The following is a 27,329-nucleotide window of genomic DNA, read 5'->3' as shown; positions in this document are numbered from 1 at the left end:
ACTAAAACTCCCCAATGACCTACTAAATGCTAAAGCCAATGGCCAGTACTCCATACTCATACTGTTAGATCTTTTCGCTGTCTTTGACACAGTTGACCACATGTTCCTCCTCAATAAACTCCACTCCTTTGGCCTCCGCGACTTTGCTCTTTCCTGGTTCTCCTCCTACCTATCTTAGCCCACTTTCAGTGTCACATACAACACCATCTCTTCAGCTCCTCTTCCTCTTTCTGTTGAGGTACCCCAAGGCTCTGCCCTTGGACCCCTCCTATTCTCCTTTTATACCTCTTCCCTGGGCCAGTTTATAACCTCCCATGGCCTTCAATACCACCTCTTTGCTGACAACACCCAGATCTATCTCTCGACTCCTGAACTCACTCCCTCAATCTCCTCACATATCACACATTTACTGAGCGACATATCGGTATGGATGTCACACCACTTCCTTAAACTCAATCTTTCGAAAACTGAGCTTGTAATATCCCCCCCCCCCCCTTGACGTTAACATTGAGATCAATAGCACAACCACTGTTTCCTCCACACATGCCAGGGTGCTCTGTGTAATCCTAGACTCTGACCTCTCCTTCAACCCCCAAATCCAATCACTGGATAAATCTTGCCGCCTTAACCTCTGCAACATTTCCAGAATTCAGCCTTTCCTGACTAACGACGCCACAAAACAACCTATTCACTCCTTGGTTATTTCCCGCCTTGACTACTGCAACTCCATCCTCACTAGCCTACCTTTACATAGGCTACCCCCCCTTCAGTCTATTATGAATGCTGCTGCTGGACTAAAGCTGGCTACACACTATTCAATGTTCTTGTACAACTTTTCTTTAGATTTACCAAAACCATATAATATGAGGTCAAACCTAAGCACTTTCAAATTGTATGCAAACAGGCAGGCCCATGCACTACATAGGTGAAGGTAAATCTAAAGGAAATTATACAACAAAAATTGTATAATATGTTAGTTGAGTTTAGGAGCTTTTGGCATTTTCTTGCCAAAGCTCCTAAACTCAACATCATAAAAGCCTATGTGTCCATGTACATATAGGCTTTTAGGATCGTTTAGGAGCTGCTGCGATTAGGGGAAGTTTAACCTCCCTCAGCCTCTCTCGTTTCGACCACCAGCCGCAAAACGTGGCAAAATTGTGGCACGATTGTGCTGTGTTTGCCTACTGTGGGCGGTCATAAAAGGCTATGTTTACATGAAAACCAATACACCTTGCTATCTAATTTGTGACTGCTGCCTCTTTCTGCCAATCTCTTTACTGGCTCCCCCTAACCTATCCTATAAAATTCAAAATACTAACCACAACACCGCTCCCAGCTACATCACCAACCTCATCACCAGATATTGCCCAAATCCTCTTCTCTGCTCCTCCAAGGACCTTCTGCTCTCTAGCTATCTTCTTACCTCCTCCGACGCTTGCCTCCAGTACTTCTCCAGAGCCTCTCTCATTCTTTGGAAATCCCTGCCCCAGTATGTCCGGTCGAGCTGAGCTGTTCGTCTTGAGGCAATTCTTAAAAACCCATTTATTCAGGGAAGCCTACCCCACCTCCACCTAAGAACTATACTTGAGTCACCTCCATCAGATCATCCCCTGCAGCCATAACCTTTTGTACCACCTCCCCCTCCCTTTAGATTGTAAGCTCCATTAGCTGGGTTCTCCTATTCCTTCTGTATTGAACAGTATTGCAGTTGTACTGTCCCCCTTTATAAATATTGTAAAGTGCTGCGTAAACTGTTGGCACTAAATAAATCCTGTATAATAATAATAATTTAAAAAAATCCCAAAAGAATTATTGTGTGTAAAACACTTCCATTGCTTTGTTTCTTGTTGGATTGACAATCTTATTTAAATGCAACAAATATACCAAACAATTTAAGAATAGGTCTGTTTTAAAAGTCCTGATGTATTATTTTTTTTTTCTTTAAATGGGTCAAAATTACATGAACCTTGTAATTCACCTATAGCCAATGTTACGCAGATAAATGCTTTTATGGCAGGTTAAAGAGATCAGCAACACACATTGAGTGCTAATGCTAGGTACAAAATATTTAATTTAATTTGCACAGAAAATGTTTTTTCCCACAGCAAAAGCATATTGGAAAAAAAGTTAATTTTGTTTATGATTCTAATAGCATAACTTTGTTTAAGGAAAATTGTCATCAATGTACAATTTATAAAGGCTTCTTTATGACAGTTATTACAAGTATCAAATCCAGTTACTATGTAATGCACAATCCCCATAAAGTAAACAGAAAATAGGATTGTTTAACTTACCTGTAAATTTCTTCTCTTGGAGAACAGAACAGGACATGGAACTGGTATAGACAATAGGTTATATGCTGCTACTTTCAGGTGATTGTACATTGGTAATAACTTTTCCTAGGATTGCCTCTAGTGTGTATCTACAAAGCCCTACCCACTCTGTGAGGCACTAGTTTTTATCAAGCAATAAAGAATTATTATGAAACAGAGGGGAGGGACCTGTGTCCTGTACTGTACTCCAAGATAAGGAATTTACTGGTTACCTTAAAATTCCTATTTTCTTAATTGTACACTACAGGACTGGTATTCATAGACCATGGGACATATTCAAGCATTAAAGTTGGGCAATAACATAGCAACTTAGAACTGCCAAAAGGCGACTAGAAACAGAAAGGTTTAAGGAACCAGAACTAAATACTCAGATAACAGCTTGAAGACAAGCTCACATCAGATGAGATTTGAACTTCCACCTGGTAGAATTTGGAAAATATGTAAACAGAGGCTAGGTGTCTGCAAATCTGGGATACAGATGCTTGATGTCGAAAAGCTCAGGAGACACCAACTTTTGTGGTGACACGAACTCTGATGGAAAAAGGAGGAACTTTTTCCTTAAAGGTGTTGGAAGTTAGTTGTCTAATCCACCCGGCAATGGTGGAACAGGAAAAAATTGTGTGCTTTATGAGGGCCCCGTGAATTGAGGCTGTAGCATACAAGTAGACCCTAACTACTTTCAGCATTTTCCTTGTCATGTTTTGGGTTGGGACAGAGGGAAGGGAAGACAATTTCCTTATTGGGGTGGAAAGAGGAGACCATCTTAGTTAAAAAGGAAGGTTTTGGTCTGAAAACCATCTTGTCCTTGTGCAAAGCAAGAAAAGGTTCTTTACAAAAGAGAGAGCTGCTAACTCAGAAACACACCTAAGAGACGTGATGGCAACCAAGAGAATAACCTTAAAAGTTGAATGTCTCTAATTGGTTCAGTGGGGGGGGGGGGGGGGGTTGAGGTGTCTGAAGAAAAGAGAGCACCTGTTTGAGATCCCTAGGTGACATAAGAGGTTAAAATAGGTTAATGGTATGACAATCTCCCTGTAGAGATGTCTCAATAAAGCATTGCAAGGCAAGGGGTTTCTGGAAAAGGATGTATAAAGCAGAAATCTCTCCATTGACAGTACTCTTGTCCTGTACCAGACACTTATTAAGACCAGACTGGAAAAAGGCAAAAATAAGAGTTATAGAATATTCCCTGGGGTTATGTATTCTGTAATAGTATATATTGCAGGAGCTGGATGTCCTTGCTCAGCGTAGGATGGGAATAATCAAATCAGTGAAGCCCTTATTCTCAGGCAGCGACTGAGGAGCAGGATGGAACAGGAAGCCTTAAACCAGTAAGTATGGTCTGTTTGAAAAAGGTCAGGGCTTGTTCACCAGAAGTCTGAATATGTCTGTGTACCACTTTCTTCTGAGCCAATTTGGTGGAATAAGAATCACCGGGGCACTTTCCTCTTCTACCTTGCACAGCATTCAAGGGATGATCTTCATCAGAGGGAAGGCGTAAACCAGTTGGGCTTGAGTCAAAAGATCACCTGAGCATTAATTGTGAAGGCTGTAGAGTCCTTGGCCTTGGCCACAATTTTTTTTAGCTTGATGTTGAACAGGGAAGACCAAGATGTCCACATCTGGTCTTCCCAACTTTTACAGTGATTTTGAAAGATCTCTGGGTGTAGAGACCACTCCTCTTGGTCTAGGCATTGACAGCTTAGAAATGACACCTGCCAATGTCTACTCCCAGAATGTGGACAACCAAGAGAGCTGGAATGTAAATGTTAGCCCATGAGAGTATTAGACTTGTTTCTTTCAGAGCTGCTAGGTTTTTGGTGCCCCGTAATGACTTATATCGGCCACTACTGTGGCACTGGCCCACTGTACCCTGACTGGGTGACCCAATAGAAAGGAGTGCCAATAATGTAGAGAAAGTTTTTTGGCTATCAGTTCCAGAATGCTGATGACTGTACTTCACCTACAGTCTCTGTCATTGTCACGTTTCAAGACGTGTGAAGGAATTACTTTTCTAGATCCATGGCAGGATTGAGGATCCACCATGTCAGGGAGATCTTTGCTTGACTTGACAGGAGCATTGGGTAATCCAAGGAGTGGGTCTGCTTGTTCCATGTCTTAAGAAGGTTGGACTGAAGGGGTCTGGAGTGAAAGTGGGCAATGAGACTGTCTTGAAGAAGGCCACTATGAGGCTCAGAACCCTCATGCAGAAGTGAATTACTGGGTGACATGGTGACCTCAGGGTCTGAGAGCTGGCACTTACAGAGGAAATCCTCTACTGAGGAAGGATGACTCTTACTTAAGCTGTGTCCAAGATTAGATCCAAGTACTCCAGATGGTGTGAGGGCTGGGGGACAGATGTTGGAAAGTTGATTATCCAGCAAAATGTTTGAAGAAACTGGATATTACTTTGGGCATTGGAAGGCAATTGGCTGAGGAGTCTTGGAAGTAGGAGGTCATCTAAGTAACCTGTGATATGAGTTCCCTGGGTTCACATAAAAGTCAGACATGGGGCAAGCACTTTTGTGAACACTCACAGTGCAGAAGAGAATCCAAATAGCAGTGCCACAAGCTGAAAGTGCGGGTCTCCCACAGCAAAATGTAGGAAACATTGGTGTGATGGAAGAATGGAAAATATTGATATAGGTATCTACTGATGCGAGAAATTTTTGAAAGGAAAGCAATGAAAAATCTTGTAAATTACATCAATAATTTTTGTACACAAATTAATATGTTTAAAAATTTGAAGTCCAGTATTGGGCGGATGCCCCCATTTGGTTTTGGGGGTGTGAATAGGATTAAGTATAACCCTGAAACTGTTTTTCTGAAGAAAATTGTACAGCTACTACTTGTACCTGAAGATGGTGCAAGGCAGTTATCAAATCTGTCTTTCTTTGGTCTGAAGCTGGCAGAATGAATGGTAAAAAGCAAACGTGTAGGCTGTCTGCAGAATACATGCTTTTATGCACTTCTGTATCATCATGGTAGGCATACACTTGAAGGGTCTTCAGGATCTGGAAACCATAGAAATAGACCACAGTGCTGGACCTGTAAAGAACTCTGCAGCTAATGTCACATATTGCACTTTGTGCCAAAGTGAGCGCCTAATGCAGGATCCAGTGCTTGAAGCAAATATTACAGGCTGGACCTATGCAGCATGGTCCAGGTATGGTCCCTGAGGTACATACTGAGGGTAAATCATGTGGAAACTGTGGAAGATTCAGATGAAAAAACTTCAGTGCTTAAAAAGATAAAAAGACTTCTTTAGAGGAGAACAGGCTCATCGCATAAGGACATTAGCAAAAACAACTGGAGTGGGTGGGGTTATAAAGCTATTGTTAGTGTCTAATCAGCTGAAGGCAGCATGTAACTCATCGTCCATAAATACCAGCCCTTAGTTCTGTACTGTACAATTAGGATACTTCCTTTGCCTTCCCTGACAGAGCCAAATCCTTCTTTATTTGTGTCTCACGCACTCCCAGTCCCAGACACTGCAGCTATCTCCAGACAGCAGTGGGCAGGACTAGGTGTGGCCCGGTGTTGAATGACAAGCAGTAATGCAAAGCTGATAGCCACACCCCTTGCAAAATCTGCGCATTCCAATGTAGTGCAAGAAGAGACAGACTTCACAAGAGTTGCAACTCTGCTCTGAACTTAGGAGCCATGCAGCATCATCCCCACACCATCACAGGAAGCTGAATTAGGTGAAATTCACTGGCAGGGTCAACAGGTCTTTGCAGGGGGACTAAGAGAAAACCGAAAGTGTTTTTTATTTTCAGTGGGAGGCTAAGTGTCACCAGCATACCAAACTGTTCTGTAGTCGTTTTATTAATCACAGAAATGCATGTGTTCCTGTAACAATAAAAGATCTCACTGAGCAATATGGTGCACTTGCTTCTTTTTAGATATGTTGACAACTGCATCATTCAATAGGAAGACACTACATTTTTAAAGAACTACACACTGTATGGAGTGCACCAGGTTCCCCATATTCTGAGGTTTTCTAGCCTGCCCAATTTATGATTTTCAACGTGTTTGGCCAGTAGGCTGGATACCTGCCCCCTATAGACAAGAGATCAAAAACAGCTACTCCTTGCATGTCTATGGTCAGTTTCATTTATGTCTTCTAGAAAGGATGCGTGTGCTACCCTGTGACTTGGCCTAAGTGTTAATAAGGATGCTTGAAACAACCACAATTTTGCTTTTTTTGAGCAACCTCTACAGTCCACTAAGAACAATGGTCTTCCAATAATAACCCAGGACAAGCATGCTTTGTCTAACTTTTATAACTGTTTAAAAAGGTTATGGGACAAGCATGATTTGTCTAACTTTTTTAACTGTTAAAAAAGGTCATGTACTAGCTTAAGCCCTTTACATGTAAAAAGACAATCTGAATCTACAAATTGCATATGAAGAGAAGTAATGGAAATATGGTAGATCAAGCATGTAAAAACTTGAAAAAAAAATGGCATAGATGTTACAATAAGAAAAACATGCAGTCACTAAAAATCCAGTATGGCATGTATTGTATTTATTATATTATACAACATATTAAAGAAAATTAAATAAATGGAAATACATAAAATAACAATTGTACCTTGTTGACAATTTTCCTTCAGTAGGACCAAAGTAAAGTGATACTACAGTATAGTTATGTTTATCTTTTGTTTTTTACCCATGTTAGGACACAAAGCACAGAGACAACTTCTAACATTTTCTATGACAATATATTTTAAATCCTGCAGACAAACATTAAAACAAATAAAATTAGACTGTGTTTTAATCCTGCTCAGTTGTTATGAGATTAAACCACGAAGGATGAACCTGAACATGATGACATGGCAGAAAATATGGCCTTGCATTGTTATCTGACAAGGATATATGTGTGAGGGTAGCATGCTGCTTGGGCGACATAAAAGCCCGAACTGGTATTGTAAAATAATAGTCTACAATTTACCATTACATACCTCACTTTTCCTATTCAGTACAGCACAGCATAATGTAAATTACACTTCAAATCTTAAATAAACTTATTATCAGCCCACATATTTTTCATGACATTTTTATTTTCTCTAAAGCAGAGCTAACATCAGGACTACCCAGCAGTGAAAACAGCATGGAACATACAAATGTAAACTATGAAAGACAGGTAACCACACATGAAAGTGATGAAATGCAGCTAAATGAAAAGGTACTTACCTCTCTCTCCGATAGTTTCTTTTCATGTTAAAGAAGAGAACAAATAAAAATTACTAAAATATAATTTCTTATTTTTTTTTTATTTATGTTTTGTGATTTTTTTTAACAGGTATAATTTAATAAGAATTTTAGTAGAACAAAATTGTCAAGAATTTAAATAAAAGAGAACAATAATATATTGTACACTATATGGCCAAACATTTGAGGACACCTGACCATAACACCTATATGAGTTTGTTTGACACCCCATTTCAAAACCATAGACATTTATACTGCACTGTCAATGCTTTAAAGTGTTTGTGTTGGAATGTGTGCTCATTTAGCAAAAAGAGTGTAAGGTTAGATAAGGATGTTGGGTGAGAAGATCTGGCTTGCAAATAACCTGATCCCAAATGTGTTCAGTAGGGTTGAGGTCAGAGCTCTGTGCAGGTCACTTGAGTTCTCCCATACCGCATAGCATAGTCATGCTAGAACAGAAACAGGCATTCCCCAAACTGTTGTCTCAACGTTAAAAGTGCGCAATTCTCCAAAATGTATTTGGATGTTGTAGCATTAACAGTACTCTTCACAGTAAACACCTGAACTTCACAAACTTTTGGCCATATAGTGTGGATGAGACAGTTAGGTGTCCAGAACCGTTTGGTCAATAGTGTAAATGAATGTAGTTTCATTACAATAAGGTCATTTTGCTCTGCTTGCATGTAGACCGGCACTGGGATGAATCATTCCCTATGGTGACCTCTGTTTTTCGCTGTGATGAAGATAGGACAGCAAACAGCCACTGATGACCCTCAAAGTCAGAACAAGAGAACAGGCTTAAAAATCTTAGATGTGCAAGAGCACCCTAAAGCAATTCTTATTAAGATATAAGGTTGGTAATTCTATCAAATAACCATATTTTAGACTGCTAGAATAAAATCACCAATAAAACTGCAAAGTGAAAAATAAAACCCTTTAACGATTTATATGAAGATACTGAAAAATATTGTTTTAGTGTTTTAAATTATACCTCAATGAAGGACAGTGTGGAATGTCTCCGAATAATGTGCATATTTGTGTATTTCAAAAATCTATCCAAAGCTGCCTGAAATTTTAGTGTAAGCCTCAGCTTATTCACTTTGCAAAGTGAACATACTCACTCGATTATTAAATCATCCTTGCTGAATTAACAAGAGTATATTTTTAGAATAAATTGGTGATAAAAGCCTGATTTCTTCTGAAAGAAATAAAGGGTTGAACATATTATTTTCCCAGCAACTGCACTGGCTTATTTTAAGCCCCTGAAGCCTACATTTTTAGATTAAATTAGTGTAGGTAATATTTGAATTAATCTCATTGCAATTAACTTGGCATAAACTGTGATGTGAAGTAGAAGTATGGCTAAAGCTGTGGGTCACAGGACTGCACTTAGTTCTGCACTCCTGTGATCCAAGTCTAATGGTAATAGAGAATCATAGGATCACTAAATAAATGTTACTTTAGAAACTGCTTGGAGGTGTCATTTTGTCCCTTCAAGTTTTAATGTAAAAAGCAGGGTACCAGAATAAAAAATAGTTTGGTAGAAATATTTCAGGACAAACAATAAAAAATTCCACTTATAAAAAAATATTGTGGTAATATCATAAGATTTTATCCATTCTTTAACTGAATTCCCCTTCAATGCAAAAGTTTTTCAAAGCTTAGTGCAACATTAAAGGTGAAAATGCAAATGCAAAGAGCAATAAGCCATAGCAAACAAACAGAACTTTCTATTTAAAATGGACTGGAAACAAAGCGAAGATATTATGTTAAAGGGAACATAAAGAAATGGAAATTGTACTCTGTAAGGTTATCTTTTGTCTTGAAGTCCTTCTGAAAATAGCAGTGCACTTCCAGTTTGTCATAACTGCATTGAGATCATTTAAGGCACTGCTGCCCATGAATGCTAGTCTCAGAAGCTGGAGTAGGATTCAGCAATATCACTACAGTGCTACTCACTGTTCTCATTGCTGGAGAGTTTTTTGCCCTGCTTCTGCTTCATTAAAGTGGTTGTAAAGGCAGAAGATTATTTTACCTTAATGTGTTCTCTGAATAAAGGTAAAAAAAACCTTCTTCTATCAGAACCGTCCCCCCCCCCCCCCCCATAAATACTTACCTGAGCCCAATCTTAATATAGCACTGTCCCTGAGAACAGAGCTGCTCTCTCTCTCTCCCTCTTCACAGGACTCAGGATGCAGCAGCGATGCTGTCAATCAAATCCTGTGGGTGAGCGGGGCCAGGCAGCACTGTGTGTGGCAACGGATGCACACACAGTGTGGCTGGCTCTGGATCAAGCCCACAGAAGTGTCCTCATAGCGAGCAGCTTGCTATGGGGGTTCTTGGAAAGCAGGAGGAGCCAGGAGCGCTGGAGGGGGACCCCAGAAAAGGAGGTTTGGGGCTGCTATGTGGAAAACCATTGCATAATGCAGGTAAGTAAGACAAAATAAAATCAAAGCTTTACAATCACTTTAATTCTGTGCATCCTCCACTGCTCCTGTTGCTTCTTAAAAATCCCCAATCAATCATCAGATCACCAATCAGCAGGGAGGCAGATCTGACATGGCAAAGCAAAGCTTTCTCTTCCACTATGGCCCCTTTCACAAGGGCTTTCCGATCCAGTCCGCCTGTCAGTTCTTCAGACGGACCAGATCGGGTGCTCCATGCAGCCCTATGGAGCGGCGGATGTCAGTGGAGACATCTCCGTTGACACCCGCTGCTATCCCATCTGATCCTGTCCGTGAAATCCTGACAGGTGGAAACCCTATATTCCATCCGTCTGGAGGATCGGATCGGATGGGATTGGATGAGAACAGGCATGCGGTCCATTCTCATACAATCTCCCCATAGAGGAGAGTGGGGATCTGACAGCTCCGTCTCCGCACACAGAGCGTAGACGGAGCTGTCATCCGCCTGCTCAGCTGGGATCGGGGATCGATCCCCTGCTGAGCAGAACAGACTCCGTCGTGCGCACCGCCTGTGTGAAAGGAGCCTTAGATGGCCATCTCCCCACAGAGACACAGTTGTGGAACAAGGCGCACAGTAATTATGTACTGAGGAAATGATCAGCTGAAGGAAGCCTATGGGCAATACTGGTGGCTAGTCCTTTGCTCTCTGCTTGTCTTTTTTGGGTACATACATTTTAGAATATAGGTCTGCTTTAAGTCACTTTGTGAAAAAAAATGTCAAACCACTGGTTTGCTTCTGCCTGAAGATTGTATGCTCTACACATGTTTAGTGGGTTTCTCTCCTAAAACACACTTAAGGTTTAAATTCACCTAAATTGTCCCTACATCCTGCTTGTGTGTACATTGGACACCAAGCACCTTGAATCGTGAACTGATGGGATTGAGTTCTTTAATAAGGAAATCTTGTTGGCACTAGTCATAAATGAGCAAAATAGGTAATTGTATTGTTTTATGATAGATTACTGCACTTTATGTATCTGTCTAGGAAAGCAATTTTCCCTGCATCTCATCAATCTATGCGCTCATGGGGCTATTAGTCTCCACTAACTACATGGATATAATGAAAGAGTTGAAATCAGAATACATGCTGTGTTGTCACTTACTTGTAACCCCAAGCTGTAATTCCTAAAACCAACACCAACACTAGCATGGTACCAGCAATTGCGCCTATGATTATGTTTGTGCTAACCACACCTGAAAAAAGCATACAAGTCAGTTAGTCATTATTAGTGTTATCTTACATGCATACAGGGTTGGTAATAACACAATACAGTATAAGAAGATTACATGATGTTTTCCACTTTGAGGCAGGGAAATCTATCCACCATCCCCCACCATGTTGCTGCTCACTTGGCATTTTACCGCATGAAACCTTTTAACAAGGCTAGCAACAAACTTTTACTTTTTTTTACATTAAAGCTAATTATTTTGCATCTCAACAGACTGCAATCAATTCCTCAGTAGCTAAGTGAATTGTCTTTAATTCTTTGTTTTCCTTCTAAAAATGCTTCCATTGAATTTACAAATTTTAGATGAGAAATACTCCTAAAATCAAATAGAAAGTGATTAAATCAGCAATTATAAACACATAAACTTGGTTTATTTTTGCTGTCTGTGTCCTTTAGGAGAGATTTCCCTTTATTTGTCCTGAAGACGCAAGAGAAACTGCAAGAAAGCTCTCCAAAGTAATATGAATTCATCATAGACAGTTGTCACTGGTCTTCATTGAATGATTTACCCTCACCTTTCGTTCTGGTGACAATGCTAATGTTTTAGATTTCCCAAAACTGTCTATCTCAGTGACAGTAGTCTTCAGGCCAAACAGAGAAGGTGAACTTCCTTAGCAGAGACACAGACACCAAAATAAAAACTTGACAGGGGTTCTTGCAGTTCCCGACTCTATCTGAAACCAAAAATCCATGTTTTGGCTACAGATAAACCTAATTTTTTTTTGGGGGGGGGGGGGGTTGTTTCTATGCTGCTCTGAAACCAATTTCATGTCTGGTGAAAAAAGTGCTTGTTTCCAGGCTAGAAACTCTGACTGCATCTTAAGTGCCAGGAGAACTATCCAACCTCCAACCAAGACAGCAATTAGGGATACAAACAGGTAAGGCATTTGCTACACTGACTGACTGAAAATTTTCGATTACATTGGACACAATTTTTAGGTACAATAAAACGTTAATCTATATGTAGTATAATTATTTTATTCTGCAACAGACATTCACCTAAATTCCAACTTCTCAGCTACTTATATTCATCTTCCTTTTGCAACCCAACCAATTTGCTTGCCTGGTTGTTTTGGTCAAAGCATAGACACAGCTAAAGAATCTCTCCCAGTTTTCATTGAAATTGCTGCAGACTGGTGATTGGCTGCTCAAACACTCAGAGTTGCATCTTTGGAGGTAAGGGAACATGCCGTCTGGAAGTACTGAGCATTAGGTATACACCAGGCAGCTGAATGGAGTATCTGGGTAACCCAAAGGAAGTGCATGGGCATGGACAAAGCACAGGTTCACTTTATGTGAGCTAAAGGTTGAAAGATAACATATGAGGAGAAGATTTACTGGAGAGTGAAAAATCTGGTGCAGCTCTGCATAAAAACCAAGCCAGCTTCCAGGTTTTATTGTCAAAGCTTAATTGAACAAGATGAAGTAAGAAGCTGATTGCCTACCATGCACAGCTGCAACAGATATTGAGTGCTCCAATTGTGAAAAATCTCCCCTATGGCATTATTATTATACATTTTACAACTGCTACTGGATTGATGACCTCATCCACTCCACAGAATCTTTCCCTTTTTAGACTAATGTTTTAAAATATTGTAGCAATACTCCCGTAGGGGCTGCAAATGACAGGGTTCCCCACTGCTGAACAGCCAGGCACATCACAGTCTCAGCGTTCATGTACACAGCGAAGAGTTCTTGAGCTTTGTTTTTGTGTTTTATAAGGGGGTAATAACTTGGATGGGGATAGGAATTATGGGATGCCCAACTTGACAGTAACAAAACCAGGGACAACTTCCTACCTATATACAGCTCCACTTGATCGTCCTGTACAACTCCACTTGATCTTCTGTATCCCTCTTTTAGTAGCTAACAGTTTCTGTTAGATCAGCAATAGCCCCTTACAGGCTAGGAACTCTTAGTCCCTTTGAAAAGTAGCACAATGTGTTGTCAATCGCATTATGTAGACTCCCCTGAAGACACTGATCTCAGCTCTACCACTGCAGCAAATGCTAGCCCACCAGGCTGCTTCTCTTCACCAGTCTAACTGACTGACTCTCTGGAGATCTCCCACGGCAAGATTACCAAAGACTTAAGCACACCGCTGTGTTTAAGAGAGACCTGCTACATGTGGCAATAAGGGTAAGTAAGGAGGGTAAGTCCCTCCACCGTGATGTAGTACTCACACTGTCCCTTCTTGCACCCGCTGCCTCTCAGAAAAGACTGCCTTCAAGCTCCTCCTGTTGTCAGAATCCTTCCAGGCTAGCACCAGACCCCTGGCCTGAGGCAGAGCACCCCCCTATCCCCAGACTAGGAGGTTCACCTCAAGGGCCATCGACAGCCTCCTCAGCATCTCCATCTTTTACCGACTCCCTTCCCAGTATGACTCATTCCTATTTAAGGGCTCACTTAGTCCCCTGCCAGGCCCACCTCCTGGGGATTAGCTAAGCACCCTTAAATATGCAAAACAACCCTCTTAGCCTATGCCCAGTAGTTTCCAGAAGGTTCTCTAACTTTCTAGAACCAGGAGGAGGCATCAGAGAGCTGTCTGTATGAGTCCTTCTGCCCTGAACTCTAATAACCCTGACCCAGATTAAGACTCGCAGAGTTTAGACATGAGTTAGAATATGTTTTATCTACTCTGACACTGATAGCACATTAGAGGGTGCTACAATATTCAGTATATTAAAAGTTATATAGTATAGTATTATTTATAAATAGAATTAAAAAGCAACAATTACAAAAGGGAAACAAAGAAATAATGAAAAGGATACTGTAAAATTAAATGCTTGCAAGGTTCAACTAGGAAACAGAGATGTACCCAGCAGCAGAGGCTTGGAATGGGCATACTGACCATCATCAATTACATCTGGCTTGGATGTGCTTTTATATGGGAAAAATGTGCTGCAGTCCTCCCCAATATAGTACTTGTCACAGACACACTTCACTTCACTGGTACAGATCTGCAAATGACAACAGAAGTGTTTTTAATATCAACGTGTTGCAATTGTGTTCATGTGCAAAATGCAGCTAAAAATGTATGACCTGCAGGAAAACTACATTCGTCACGTCACAATGCAAATTATCAGGTCTAAAAAATATCTTAATTAAAGCGTATATCTAGCTAAAACTTTTATTTTTTTTTTGTATGGATGAAGTAAGAAATGGTTAAAACCCCAATTAGTTTTCGGTTTTGCTGTATCTTTGTGGAGATTTCCCTTCACTTCCTGCTGTACCGACACAAGAGGAAGTGGCATTTTCCAAAGATAGAGCTGTTTGTTAGAAGATATCCTCTCTAATGCTGTGATACAGTTCGGTTCAGTACGGTACGGTTCGAAACGGTACACATTGCATTTCCACTGTCAATAGTACTCTTTCATGATAGGCGTGGTGTAGCAGGAAAGCTGTGATAGACGATTCTCTGTCAACCAATCAAAGTTCTGCAGTGTGTAGCTCCCCCCTGTTGGTACGGTACTAATGTGCTTGGTACGCCAACGAAAGGGTACCAAAAAGTGGTACAGTACGGTTCGGAATTAGGATACCATTCATAATGGAAATGGCATAAATAGCGTACCATACCGAACCGAACCATACCAGAAAGCTCAGTGGAAACGAGCCATATTTCTGCTGCACAGACAAGTGCAACATTTTGGATTTCCCATCACTTTCTGTTCCGGTTGTGGCTAGTGGTACACTTTAACAACACCTATCATTACACATTGAATAAATAAAACAACAAACAGACCATGAAAGTGTCTGAAGTATTTTTTTACACACCACCTGTCACCCGCATATGATGCCTTTTTCAAATTTTTTACCTTGCAAATTGACAGCAAGTCACAAGTTATTTGAGTTAAAGCCAAGCAACTCAATTAAAACTCAAATCTAAGGTAATAAGGTGACTGTTACCAGTGTGGCTATAAATGCTAGGTTATGTTCCTGAAAATTCTTCTTAGAACTGGGGAAGCGACATGGATGAGGAATGAAAAACATGACCAACGGACCGGAGCCTGGTCTTCTGTGGCCAAATGCTCATTGAATACAGCCACCTCGGTGGTATTGTGTCCCTGCCCACATTGCCAATGCCAATCCATGCTACAGTGACCACTTTACCCGGGGCTGTCGAGGTGATGTGGTTCACACATAGTGGACGTGCCCTAGACTAATTTGTTTCTGGTCACGTGTTTTTGGCCTCCTTTTCACTTTATTCCACCTCCCCATACATTAGGAAGCCAAGTTTTCCCTATTAAATTGCCCAATTCCAGCCCTGTTCGCCTATCAGCGGAAGCTCGTTTCCTATCTATTTTTGTAAAAAACAATTATCCTTGGAAAAAAACATCTATCCCCTTCCAGGGGGTGAGAGATCGCATGACCACACTGATGCTTAATGAACAGATGTCTAACATCCATAAGAACTCTTATGCTCTTAAGTTCCATAACTGTCACATGCCTTTCCTACTCTTCCCCCAGCCAGCTTGGGCTGCCTATGATGGATGGCCTAAATGCTCCTGAGCCCCTGCCTCTCCTCCCCTCTTGGTTTCTAATCCCCTGGCTCCCCTTCTTCTCCAGCTTCTAGCACTCGTCAGGTGCACATTCTCGCTTTCTTTAGTGCCACCTTTCTGCCTACCTTCCTCATGTTTTTTTTTTTTTTTTTTTTTTTTTTTTTTTAATCTGTATAGGCTGTAAATATCACCATTACATGGAAATTGGTGGACCCAGGGAATATGGAGCCTCCCCAGGACCCCTTGACCCTCATGACTTTATGAAAAGGCCTATCTCCTGCTGTTATATCAGTTCTCGTTTTCATACTGCTTCATTTTGTCTACCTTTGTAGGCCATCTTTTGTTACCACTGTCAATGATAGACCCCTGTGTGGGTTTAACAATAGCATGTTAGCTACTTGTTAAAATTGAAAAAAAAATTTATGAGGGGGATTTATAATGGGGGATTCGAGAGGCAACTTCTATCCCCGACTGCCGCGTTTCAGATCTGTGTAGCACCGACCTGAAACTCCTCCTCGGCTCTGTGGCGAGGTGCGAAACGGTTAAGCGAGGATAGTCAGTGATGAGTGAATTTCAGCTGATCCACACGCTGAGGCAGCAATCTGATGTTTACCAATGCTTTTATGATCATTGTTAATGTACGTGCAATTGCTTTTTAAACTTTTTCAATGAAGTTTAACAATACTACACTATGGGGATCTCTATCATCCTTTCCTATGTCATGGAAATGCTGCATTGAGCCAAGAGATATACTGAGAGAAAGGAGAAGGAATATAAGAGAGACCATCAATCCACACACCTGCCATGTTTCTCTGACTCAGCGAGTCATCTATTGTTGCCTGGAGATTATAGTGAGAGAGTGGAGTGCAGGAGAGAACACAGATTTACAAACTTGTCATGCTTGTTTGACTCTTGCTGTCGGTGAGTGCGGGGACCGTAGGAGGGGAGCACGCCACTAAGATTTATCACTGAATTAAGAACTATCATTTATATTGCACGGTGCACTTTATTTATTTATATTTGTATATATTTATATTTTTTTTGTATTTAAACATTTTTCATGCACTATGAATTGCAAATAACACCATTTATTTTTATTTATTTTTTTATTTATTTTTATTTTTTTAATCTTTTTTTGATGTATTAATTTTTATGCACAAGCATGTTTTTTATGCACAACCATGTTTATGTGTTATCCTAAAGGTTGAAGAATTTATACATGTTATGATCAGACAGGAGGTTTTGTATGCACAGAACAGGTGTTTAGTGGCAGCGCTGTAATTTCCCTGATTAGTATTGCAGGTTTTATAACCATTCGCACAGCAGCAACCTGAACACACATTTTGGATTTGTATAAATGATCTGGTGCGCTAATTAAAAACTAAAAACAAATAAATGTGTGTTCATAAAAATAAACACATTAGGTGATGGAGTGATAAATTATAATAACACAATAACATATGTGACTAAAAGAATTCATGAAAAACTCCCAAAGTCCATGAAAAACACATTTTCAAATCAACAGTGAATCTTGTGTTTCAAAAACAAACGGTGAACGTTCATAAATCCAGATGATAGTGTATAAATCCCTCCTCCACGGAGATGGTAAGAGTGCAAATCAAAACTTTTCCCAATTCACTTCTGTGCAATATAAGTAGGTGCTCCAATATCCACCGTGTGCATACCCAGTAAATAAAGCCTCATACCAGACAGCAACAGTAATGGGCATGGATACGTCTCCTGGAGGGTGTCCCTCTCTCAGCGTAAATAAGGTAAATTCAGGTGAACTCAAAGGGGAGTCCTGCTACCTCATACACTCCCTTGGGACAGCATCCTCAGAATAATACCCATGAAAAATAAAATGAGCAAACAATAGTGCATTACCTCAGATAAACTTTATTAATAAAAAGAAATGCACTTACAGTCCAGATAATAATTCAAAGCAGTCTGCATCAGCTTGTAGAGAGCCTCCTGTTTCTGTTGAAGTTCTTTTGAAGGAAACGCGTCATAGAGGAGGCGCCGTGCCGCCACACATTATGTCCGCGGTCCGCTCTGCAGGGGGCCGCGGCTCTCTGCAAGCTGATGCTCCATGCCCATTACTGTTGCTGTCTGGTAAGAGGCTTTATTTACTGGGTGTGCACACAGTGGATATTGGAGCACCTACTTATATTGCACAGGAGTGAATTGGGAAAAGTTTTGTTTTGCACTCTTACCATCTCCGTCTGGTAAGAGAACAGCTTGTAAGGTGGAGGAATTTATACACTATCATCTGGATTTATGAACTTTCACCGTTTGTTTTTGAAACACAAGATTCACCGTTGATTTGAAAATGTGTTTTTCATGGACTTTGGGAGTTTTTCATGAATTCTTTCAGTGCCGGTTCACACTGTTCCGACTTGTCAGGCGACTTGGTCTTCTGACAAGTCGTGCTCCATTCTGTGCAATTGGAACCGTTCTAATAGGAGCGACTCAAGTCGCTCCGACTTAGAAAAAGGTTCCTGCACTACTTTTGGACGAAGTCGGAGCGACTTGCATTGACTTCTATTATGTGAAGTCTGTGCAAGCCGTGCCGAAGTCGCGGTGCACGGCGACTTCATTAAGTCGCCCCCAAGTCCTGTCGCCATAGTGTGTCACACCGCGACCTCGGAGCGGCCGGCACGGACTTCATACCATTGAAGTCAATGCAGGTCGCTCCAGGTCGCCCCAAAGAAGCTCCGGACCCTTTTTCTAAGTCGGAGCGACTTGTGTCGCTCCTATTAGAACGGGTCCACAGCTTCTCTATGGCAAGCGACCTACAGCGACCTGTCAGGCGACCAGGTCGCCTGACAGGTCGCCCCAGTGTGAACGGGGTCTCATTGTGTTTATTTTTATGAACACACATTTATTTGTTTTTAATTAGTGCACAAGATCATTTATACACATTCATTTTTCCAATTGACTAATTGGATCTTTGGTAGCAGCTTTTTTCACCATTAGCGCACCTTATCATTCCATCATATACACATTTTGGATTGTTGATTAGGATTTATTATATTTTGTTCATTTTTCTGCCAGCGTGGTGCAGGTATACCTAAACAAGAAGAACATCATTACTCTGCTGTTCATCTCTACACTGCCTAATTTTCTACCAGACAAAATAGTTTAGATTTATCCCTAGTACGGATTGGGCTTTGTACGACTACCTGGTGACTTTGCTGTCTGTGCAATTAATGGTTAAAGGTTTATGACTCTTAGAAAACTGTTTATTGCTCAAGGTTTTACCACAGACTCTGTGTATTTTTACTGGGCGTGTGACATGGGTCTATGCTTAGCGGCAGTACAAGAGACATGAACTTCACCTACCCCATTTCCAGAACAAATCTTGTTTGTGCTGCCCATGCATGAGCTGAAATTGAAAGGATCAATAGGAAGACATCTGTGATCCAGACACATCATTCCCTCTCCACATGGAGTGCCATCTTCCACGTATCCCAGATCAGTTTCCTCATCCAATTTCACATAGCCACCACTGAAAAGATAATGCACAATAAACCAATATTTAAAATCAGTAAATTGCCTTTATTACAGCTCTTGTTTCATTCTGTTAAGGCTTCCTAAAGTGAATTCAACACTTCGACTATTCATAGAAAATTAACTGGTTCTTTTGCTAGCCCACTTTTCCTTCCGAATTATATTTACATTCTCTGCGACTTCCCCACCCCACCACTATCTTATTTGCCTGCTGAAGGCCTGAGACTTATTCTCATATAACCAGGGCCGTCTTTAATGTTATTTTACTATATAAATCATTAAAAATGAAATATTTTTGTGTTTTCCATAGCTCTTGCTATGTCTCTCAGTATCTTTTATGTGTTTAAATGAGTTTCTATTGTTTTAAAAGTGTGTTTAAAGACGTTAAATGCTTTTACACGTACAGTGACAGTAAAAAAAACATGCCTACAATGCATTTTAATAGGGTTTTTCTATTTTGCGGATTTTCACTTTTCGCGGCTGGGTCTGGAACGTAACCCCCGCAATGGAGGGGGTTTTCTGTATATCTATATACAAGTTACGCATTAAACAGAGAACATATTGATCAATCTGACTGTTCACCACAGCCAAGTGATAGAAGAGAGGAGAGGAAAAAAAAAAGAACCACCACATCCAGAAAGTCATGTGCCCACACATTCTTACCTAAAAGCAACAAAACCTGAGGTACATATTTAAAGTCCCGTTATATACTCTTATTGTTTCTAATTTTGTTTGCAATTCCCTGAGGCCTGGTTCACACTAGATGCGGTGCAAATTCACAGCGAATTTGCTGCAAATTCGCACTGCATCAAAATTGCAACCTGTTCATGCAAACTAATTGCGAAGTGTATGTTAAGTTAATGACACCTCGCAATTAGTTTGCAAAACGCAGCGCAATTTGCAGAATCAGGTCACATGGGTGTGAACAGCCATGCGATCTGATTCTGGTGCGGACAAAAAAATGGGTCCAAATGCGATGCAAATTCAGCCATACAGTTTATATGTCTGAATTCAAATCGCACAGACATCGCATGTGATCTGAACAGCACTGAAGTGCGAGTCACATGCGATGTCTGCCATCCCACTAGTGTGACCCGGCCCTTAAGGTTTTACCATGTGAATCAGTTGAATTTACTTCATGCATGCTATAATGTTGTGTATTTTGTGTGTAAAAGAGATTATCATTAGATAAATAATTATGACAGTTGAAATAACTCATATAGCATACAGATATAACCCCAAGGTTAGTAAAACCAGCAATTCTGGAAAGGTTTACTTTATTGCCCAGCCCTAAGACCCTTCATCGCATATACACTAACAAAAGCAAAACACAGAGATCGCTTGTCTGGTTGCCACCTCATCCCTTTAAACCAGGACACATAATAATTACACCGGTTCTGAGGCTGATATAATGCACATAAGGCACTAAGTGAGTTTAATTACCACCTTAATCAGCCACAGAACCTGTGTACTTAATGTGTGTCCTGGTTTAACCCCCTTAGCGGTATTCCCGAGCGTGGCTCGGTGTTACATTTCAGAGCCAAAAGCGGTAACCCCGAGCCACACTCGGGGTACTGCCAGAAGCATCGCTGGATCCTGTAAAAGAGGTTACTTACCTTGTCACCGGGATCCAGCGATGTATGCGAGCGGTATGCGGCGGCGGATCTTCCTCCTGATCCTCTCCGTGCCCCGGCTTCCGTCTCCTGCAACGTGACATTCGCAGGGGGGTGGAACCGGCGGCAAATTCAAATGTAAAACACACCAAACACACTGATACCATTCAAAATAAAATAAATTCACATTACATTGCCCCCCAGTGCCCTTTCCTGCAGTTTTACTGTACTTTTTATGTATATATATATATATATATATATATAAATATATATACATACATACATACTTAACTTATTTATAGTTTTTTATTATATTAAAATTTATGATTTTGTGTTTCAAACTTTATCATACCCAAGATGTTATAAAGAAGGACGCACAGTAAAAAAAAAATGTAAATAGTTGGTTTGGGCTGCTCATTCTCAAGAATTACATGCAAAATAATGGTACCGCTTTCAGCACCTAAAATCCGAAAGAATCATACCGCCAGGGAGTTAAAGGGATGAGGTGGAAACCCTACGTCTGTGACCCAGAATCAGAAAATCCTCTGTGTGAAGTCCAGGAACCTCCAGCCGTGGACAGTGGCAGGAGTTAGCATCTCAAGTACAGTAGAAGGTTCCTGGACTTCAGGTATCTGTGGCCAAGAAGCTGTCCTCTGTGTGAAGTCTGGGAACCTCTTACGGTGCACAAGGTGCTAACCCCTGTCACTGGCCAAAACCAGAGGCTTCTGGACTTCGCAAGGAGGAGTGTCGGGGGCCACAGATAAGCGGTGTCTATATTTTGCGAGTGCATTTTATTATTTGATGGGCATACACTTTACATAGGTGTGCGCACAGGGTGTGCCAGGTGTGCCTGGGCGCAGATTTCCCCTGTTTAAACCTCTGATATTTCACCAAAGCCCCCTAACGGGGCTCCTAAACAATTTGTTAAAAATAATTTCAAAAAATGAAATTGTAAAAGTATCAAAAAAAGCAAAATAATAAAGATAAAAACTACTGGCACCATCCACTGCCTTACTGACACCAAACTCTGCCCTACTGACATCGTCCACAGCTCTACTGACAATGTCAGTATATAAACACATGGACACACACATATGTGTTTGAGCTTTGAGGTGCACACCCTAATGCAATAGGCTGTGCACACCTATGACACTTTACAATATCCACATGCACACTATACAGCTTGGATTTAGACATCTTTCCTACCTACTACTGTATTCTAACAGTCAGCACCCATTGCTGTCAGAACACCCAAACAGTGCCTGCATCTGACTGGATGAAACCACTATTTGGACAACAATTTTCTGGCCAGTTCTTTCAATTTTCAGATCATAGAATGTTGGGAGGTGACAACAGGGCAACCCATGACATGAATTTCAGCCAACTCATTAGGAACCAGCTGAAATTTGCTCTGAGTATGGCCAGGTTAGAGAATGTGGGGTGACACAAAATATAACGACCATTCACCTGCAGTTTAAAAGTCTTCCTTGATGCAAGAGAGAGGCTGATGTAAGAGATTCCAGCTCACCCAGCCTTGGCACATTCGAAGTGTCAGTACATAACAGATAACCACATAGGACATCCCTGTAAAGACATGTATAGAGGTTAGAGATAGATTATGGTATTCACTTTATTACATAGTTACATAGTTTGTGAGGTTGAAAAAAGACATCAGTCCATCCAGTTCAACCTATGATGTGTGTGTTTGCTGTTAACCGTACATTGTATACCCCTGTATGTTGTGGTCTTTAAGGTGCCCATCTAATAGTTTTTTGAAACTATCGATGCTCCCTGCTGATACGACTGCTTGTGGAAGAGAATTCCACATCCTTACTGCTCTGACAGTAAAGAACCCCTTACGTATTTTAAGGTTAAACCTTTTTTCCTCTAGTTTTAGTAAGTGGCCCCGTGTCTTACTGTATTCCCTTTCTCTGAATAGTTTGTTCCCTATGCTAGGGTCATCACCAGTACAGTATTTGTACATTGATATCATATCCCCTCTCGAACGTCTCTTCTCCAGAGAGAATAATTTCAATGCTTGTAGTCTTTCCTCATAGCTGATGTCCTCCATTCCCCTAATTATTTTTGTTGCCCTTCTCTGGACTCTTTCCAATTCCAGCACATCCTTCCTGAGGACCGGTGCCCAGAACTGGACAGCATACTCCAGATGTGGCCGGACCAGAGTCTTGTAGATTGGGAGAATAATCTCTTTATTTCTGGAGTGAATCCCCTTTCTTATACATCCCAGTATTCTGTTCGCTTTGCTTGCAGCAGCTTGGCATTGCATGCCACTGCCAAGCCTGTTGTCCACTAGGACCCCCAGGTCCTTTTCCATCCTAGACTCACCCAGAGGTTCCCCCCATAGTGAGTAGCTTGCTTTCGTTTTTCTGACGCCCAAGTGCATTACTTTACATTTTTCAACATTAAACCTCATCTGCCATGTAGTTGCCCACCCCATTATTTTGTTCAGGTCCGCTCGTAAGGTTTCCGCATCCATAATAAACCCAACATCCATAATGAAGATTGTAAAATCACAGTTCAAATGCAAGGTTCAAAAACAGACACTTGCATAATGAGGACTGATTGCTTGCCCTTTGCTCATAAGTCAGTATCATTTCCAGGCTGCCTTTATGCATGCAGCTATGAAATACAATAGAAAGGTTAGAGTAGCCTGCATTATTAGGTGGGTATTTGTAATAAACGAACTGTATTTAACCTGACCAGGCCTTTTCTGAAGCTTTTTGTTTACAAGTTTAAATTAGTATTTTTTGCTAGAAAATGACTTATAACCCCTAAATATTTTTTAGCAAAGACCCTAGAGAATAAAATGGCGATCTTTGCAATATTTTATGTTAGACTGTATTTGCGCAGCGGTCTTTCAAACACAATTTTTTTTTTGGAAAAAATAAACTTTAATGAATTAAAAAAAAAAAGAAAACACAATAATCACCCCAATTTTTTATATAATGTAAAAGATGATGTTACACAGAGTAAATAGACACCTAACATGTCATGCTTTAACCACTTCTGGACCGGAAGATTTTCCCCCTTAATGATCAGGCCATTTTTTGCTAATCGGCACTGCGTTATTTTAACAGACAATTGCGCGGGCGTGCGATGCTGTACCCAAATAAGATGTATGTCCTTATTTTCCTTTAAATAGAGCTTCTTTTGGTGGTATTTGATCACCTGTGCAATTTTTTGTTTTTGCGCTATAAACAAAAAAAGAGCGACAATTCTGAAAAAAAAATAAAACAATATTTTTTACTTTCTGCTATATAACATTCCCAATAAAAAAATTTAAAAATCAAATTTTTTCATCATTTTAGGTCAATTTGTATTCTGCTACATATTTTTGGTAAAATAAAACTCCAAATAAGCGGCGTATTTTTATTAGTTTGCGCAAAAGTTATCGCGTCTACAAACTAGGGGAAAGATTTATGCAAGTTTTATTTATTTATTTATTTTTTACTAGTATTGGTGGTGATCAGCGATTTTTAGCGGGACTGCAAGATTGCGGCGGACAGATCAGACCCCTAACTGACATTTTTGGGGGGACCAGTGACATTACTAACGTAATCAGTGCTAACAATATGCACTGTTACTGTAACAATGACACTGGCAGGGAAGGGGGTTAACCCAGGGGCGATCAAAGGGTTAAATGTATGCCTAGGGGGTGTTTTCTAACTGTGAGGGGGATGGGCTTGTGGAATCAACACAGAGACCTGTATTCCTAAATAGAAGGATTACAGGCGCTCTGTATTGATTCGAGAGAAAAGTCAACGGTCTTCTGTGTTTACGAACTCCGGGATCGCTCCCAGTATATATGCGGCGGGCGGTTAAAATTGCGCCCACTCGTGGAACAGCAAAAAACGATGGTACTTAAAAATCTCCATAAGCGACACTTCAAAAATTTTAAAGGTTACTTGTGCTGGAATTATTGCTCTCACACTAACAATCGTGGTGATATCACCCATGTGTGATTTGAACACCGTTTACATATGCGGGTGCGACTTATGTATGAGTTTCGCTTCTGCATGCGAGCAAAGAGGGATGGAGCGCTTAACATTTTCATTATTTCTTATTTAATGTACTTTTTATTTTTACACGTTCCCTTAATTTTTTTTTTCGATCACTTAATTTCTATTACAAGGAATGTAAACATCCCCTGTAATAGAAATAAGCATGAAAAGTCCTCTTTATTTAGAGATTTGGGGTCATATACCCCAGATCTTTCATTTACCTTTAAAAGCAAAAGCAAAAAAAAAAAAAAAAACACTTTTTGGCATTCTGACTTTAAAAAAAAAAAAAAAAATTGATTTGTATTGGCCAGAGAACTGGAAGTGTTGTCAGAGTTCTCTCCGTTCCTCCAAGGGCATAGTGCCGAGTGGGGGCCATCTTGTCCTTATTCGACTTCCTGCCCAGCAAACGGCCGCATCAGATCGTTTCTGAGCTTTACCAGTGGCTCTGGTAAGCCTGGAAACAACCGGGAAGCAAAGTGGCGGGAGGGGGGGGGGCACCTCTCCCTCCACCTCTAAAAGTGATTCTGCTGTGAATTCGCCTGCGGGATCACTGTTATCCGATGCAGAATTGCCCATAGTAAAAAATGATACTGGCAGCCATAACACCAGTATTTAATGGCAAAGTAATGATGTATTTTTACAAGGGATCGACCGATTATCGGCACCACCGATATATCGGGGGCCGATATGCACTTTCCCCGATATATCGGAATTGGCCCCTGAGGTTACCGATATTGCCGATATTTCGGAAAGTGCTTTTTACCGGAGTGATGTCCATAGCCGACGGTCGGCTGTCTTGTAATGACAACCGATGCGGCTGAGAAGCCGCTCGGCTGTCATTACAAGGAGCGGGAGGGGACGCCCTCCCCTCCCGCCGGATTCCGCGGCTCACCCGGGCATCCTACCTGCACGGCCGCCGAAGAACCGATCAAAGCCACATTTGGTTCTGATCGGGTCTCCATGCAAACAACCCGGAAGTGATGTCATGACATCACTTTCGGGTACTTGGCGCCATATTAAAAAAACTGACAGCATTCAAAACAGTCAAACTTGGCGTTTTGAATGCTTTTCAGTGCCGTGGAGGGGTTTAAAGGTCTTTTAGACCCCCGGATCCCTCCTCAAGAGTACCTGCATGAAAAAAAAAAAAAATTATTATTATTTTACATGCCCGAAAATATCGCCGATATTGGGCGATACCAATATCCGATTACCAAAATATCGGTATCGGCATTAAAAAAACGATATCGGTCGATCACTAATTTTTTACTATGGGCCTATAGTAAAAACAAGAGTAGTGTCATTTTAGCATTTACCACAGTAGTTCACAGGTGCCACACCACTTAAATAAGTTTAACTACTTCAGCTCTGGAAGGTTTTAACCCCTTCATGACCATGCCATTTTTTGCTACGCAGCACTGTGCTACTTTAACTGACAATTGCGCAGTCATGCAATACTGTACCCAAACAAAATTTATTCCACACAAATAGAGCTTTCTTTTGGTGGTATTTGATGATCTCATTTTTATTTTTTTATTATTAAATAAATAAAAAAAGACTGACAATTTTGCTTAGGCTTAGGATACAAAGAAGGCAACACAATGTCTTTATGTAAATGGAAACCATTCATGACCTTATGAAGGAACGACTGGCAGGGACGAAGCACCACTTCATCTCTTTGAACCACCAGGTAAGGTGAATGACAAAACAATGCAGCCAACTCTGACACTCTGCGCACAGAAGTAATAGCCACCAAGAAAGCTACCTTCTGTGACAAAGTAAGCAGAGGAAAAAATGCTAGGATCAGAGATCCCAGCAGGGAACTAGGTCCTTACTCCTGACTAGGCAGAAAAAAACTGAATACCTATAGCAGAGAGAGGGAGTATACCCCCTGGGACTGCCCTATAGGCGTAGTCAGACTTTTTTCTGCCTAGTATCCTACTCCTGTAGGGGGCAGCATAAACCCAAGGGTCAAGAAGATCAGGAGCTGTGTCCGTCAATGACTGAAAGAGAAAATGGGATTTTTGACTTACTGTAAAATCCATTTCTCTGATGTTCATTGACAGACACAGCACCCACCCCTCTGTGGAGTTGTATTTTCTCTGACACTGCTTGTAACAAAACTAAGTACCAATAGAAGAGAGAGGGAGTATATCCCATGGGACTGCCCATAGGCATAGCCAGACATTTTTTCTGCCAAGTGTCCTACTCCTGTAGGGGGCAGTATAACCCAATGGTTAAGAATATCAGGAGCTGTTTCCATCAATGAACATCAGAGAAATGGATTTTACGGTAAGTCAAAAATCCAATTTTTTTTTGCTTTCTGCTACAAAACATTTCCCATAAAAAGTTAAAAAAATCAAATCTCCTAATAAATTTTCGCCAAAATGTATTCTGCTAAGTGTCTATGGTAAAAACAAAAATCCCAGTAAGTGTATATTATT

At 40.8% G+C, this 27,329-nt stretch overlaps 1 protein-coding gene across 6 annotated transcripts in view; it reads right to left on the bottom strand.

Moving 5' to 3' along the window:
• The window catches only part of ADAM22 (ADAM metallopeptidase domain 22), a 491,004-nt gene that overhangs the window by 55,836 nt on the left and 407,839 nt on the right, over positions 1–27,329 (bottom strand). For all 6 annotated transcript variants that reach the window (XM_082259181.1, XM_082259183.1, XM_082259185.1 and 3 more), the window contains exons 22-26: positions 22,334–22,450; positions 19,086–19,251; positions 14,096–14,204; positions 11,119–11,209; positions 7,533–7,550 (exon numbers count right to left, since the gene is read on the bottom strand). In XM_082259181.1, the coding sequence (XP_082115307.1) occupies positions 7,533–7,550; positions 11,119–11,209; positions 14,096–14,204; positions 19,086–19,251; positions 22,334–22,450 (501 nt within the window). The remainder of the gene's footprint in view (positions 1–7,532; positions 7,551–11,118; positions 11,210–14,095; positions 14,205–19,085; positions 19,252–22,333; positions 22,451–27,329) is intronic.

Source organism: Pelophylax lessonae (genome assembly GCF_965119305.1).
Source record: "Pelophylax lessonae genome assembly, chromosome: 5".
Classification (NCBI taxonomy): Eukaryota; Metazoa; Chordata; class Amphibia; order Anura; family Ranidae; genus Pelophylax; species Pelophylax lessonae.
This window is presented reverse-complemented; position numbering and strand designations above follow the sequence as displayed.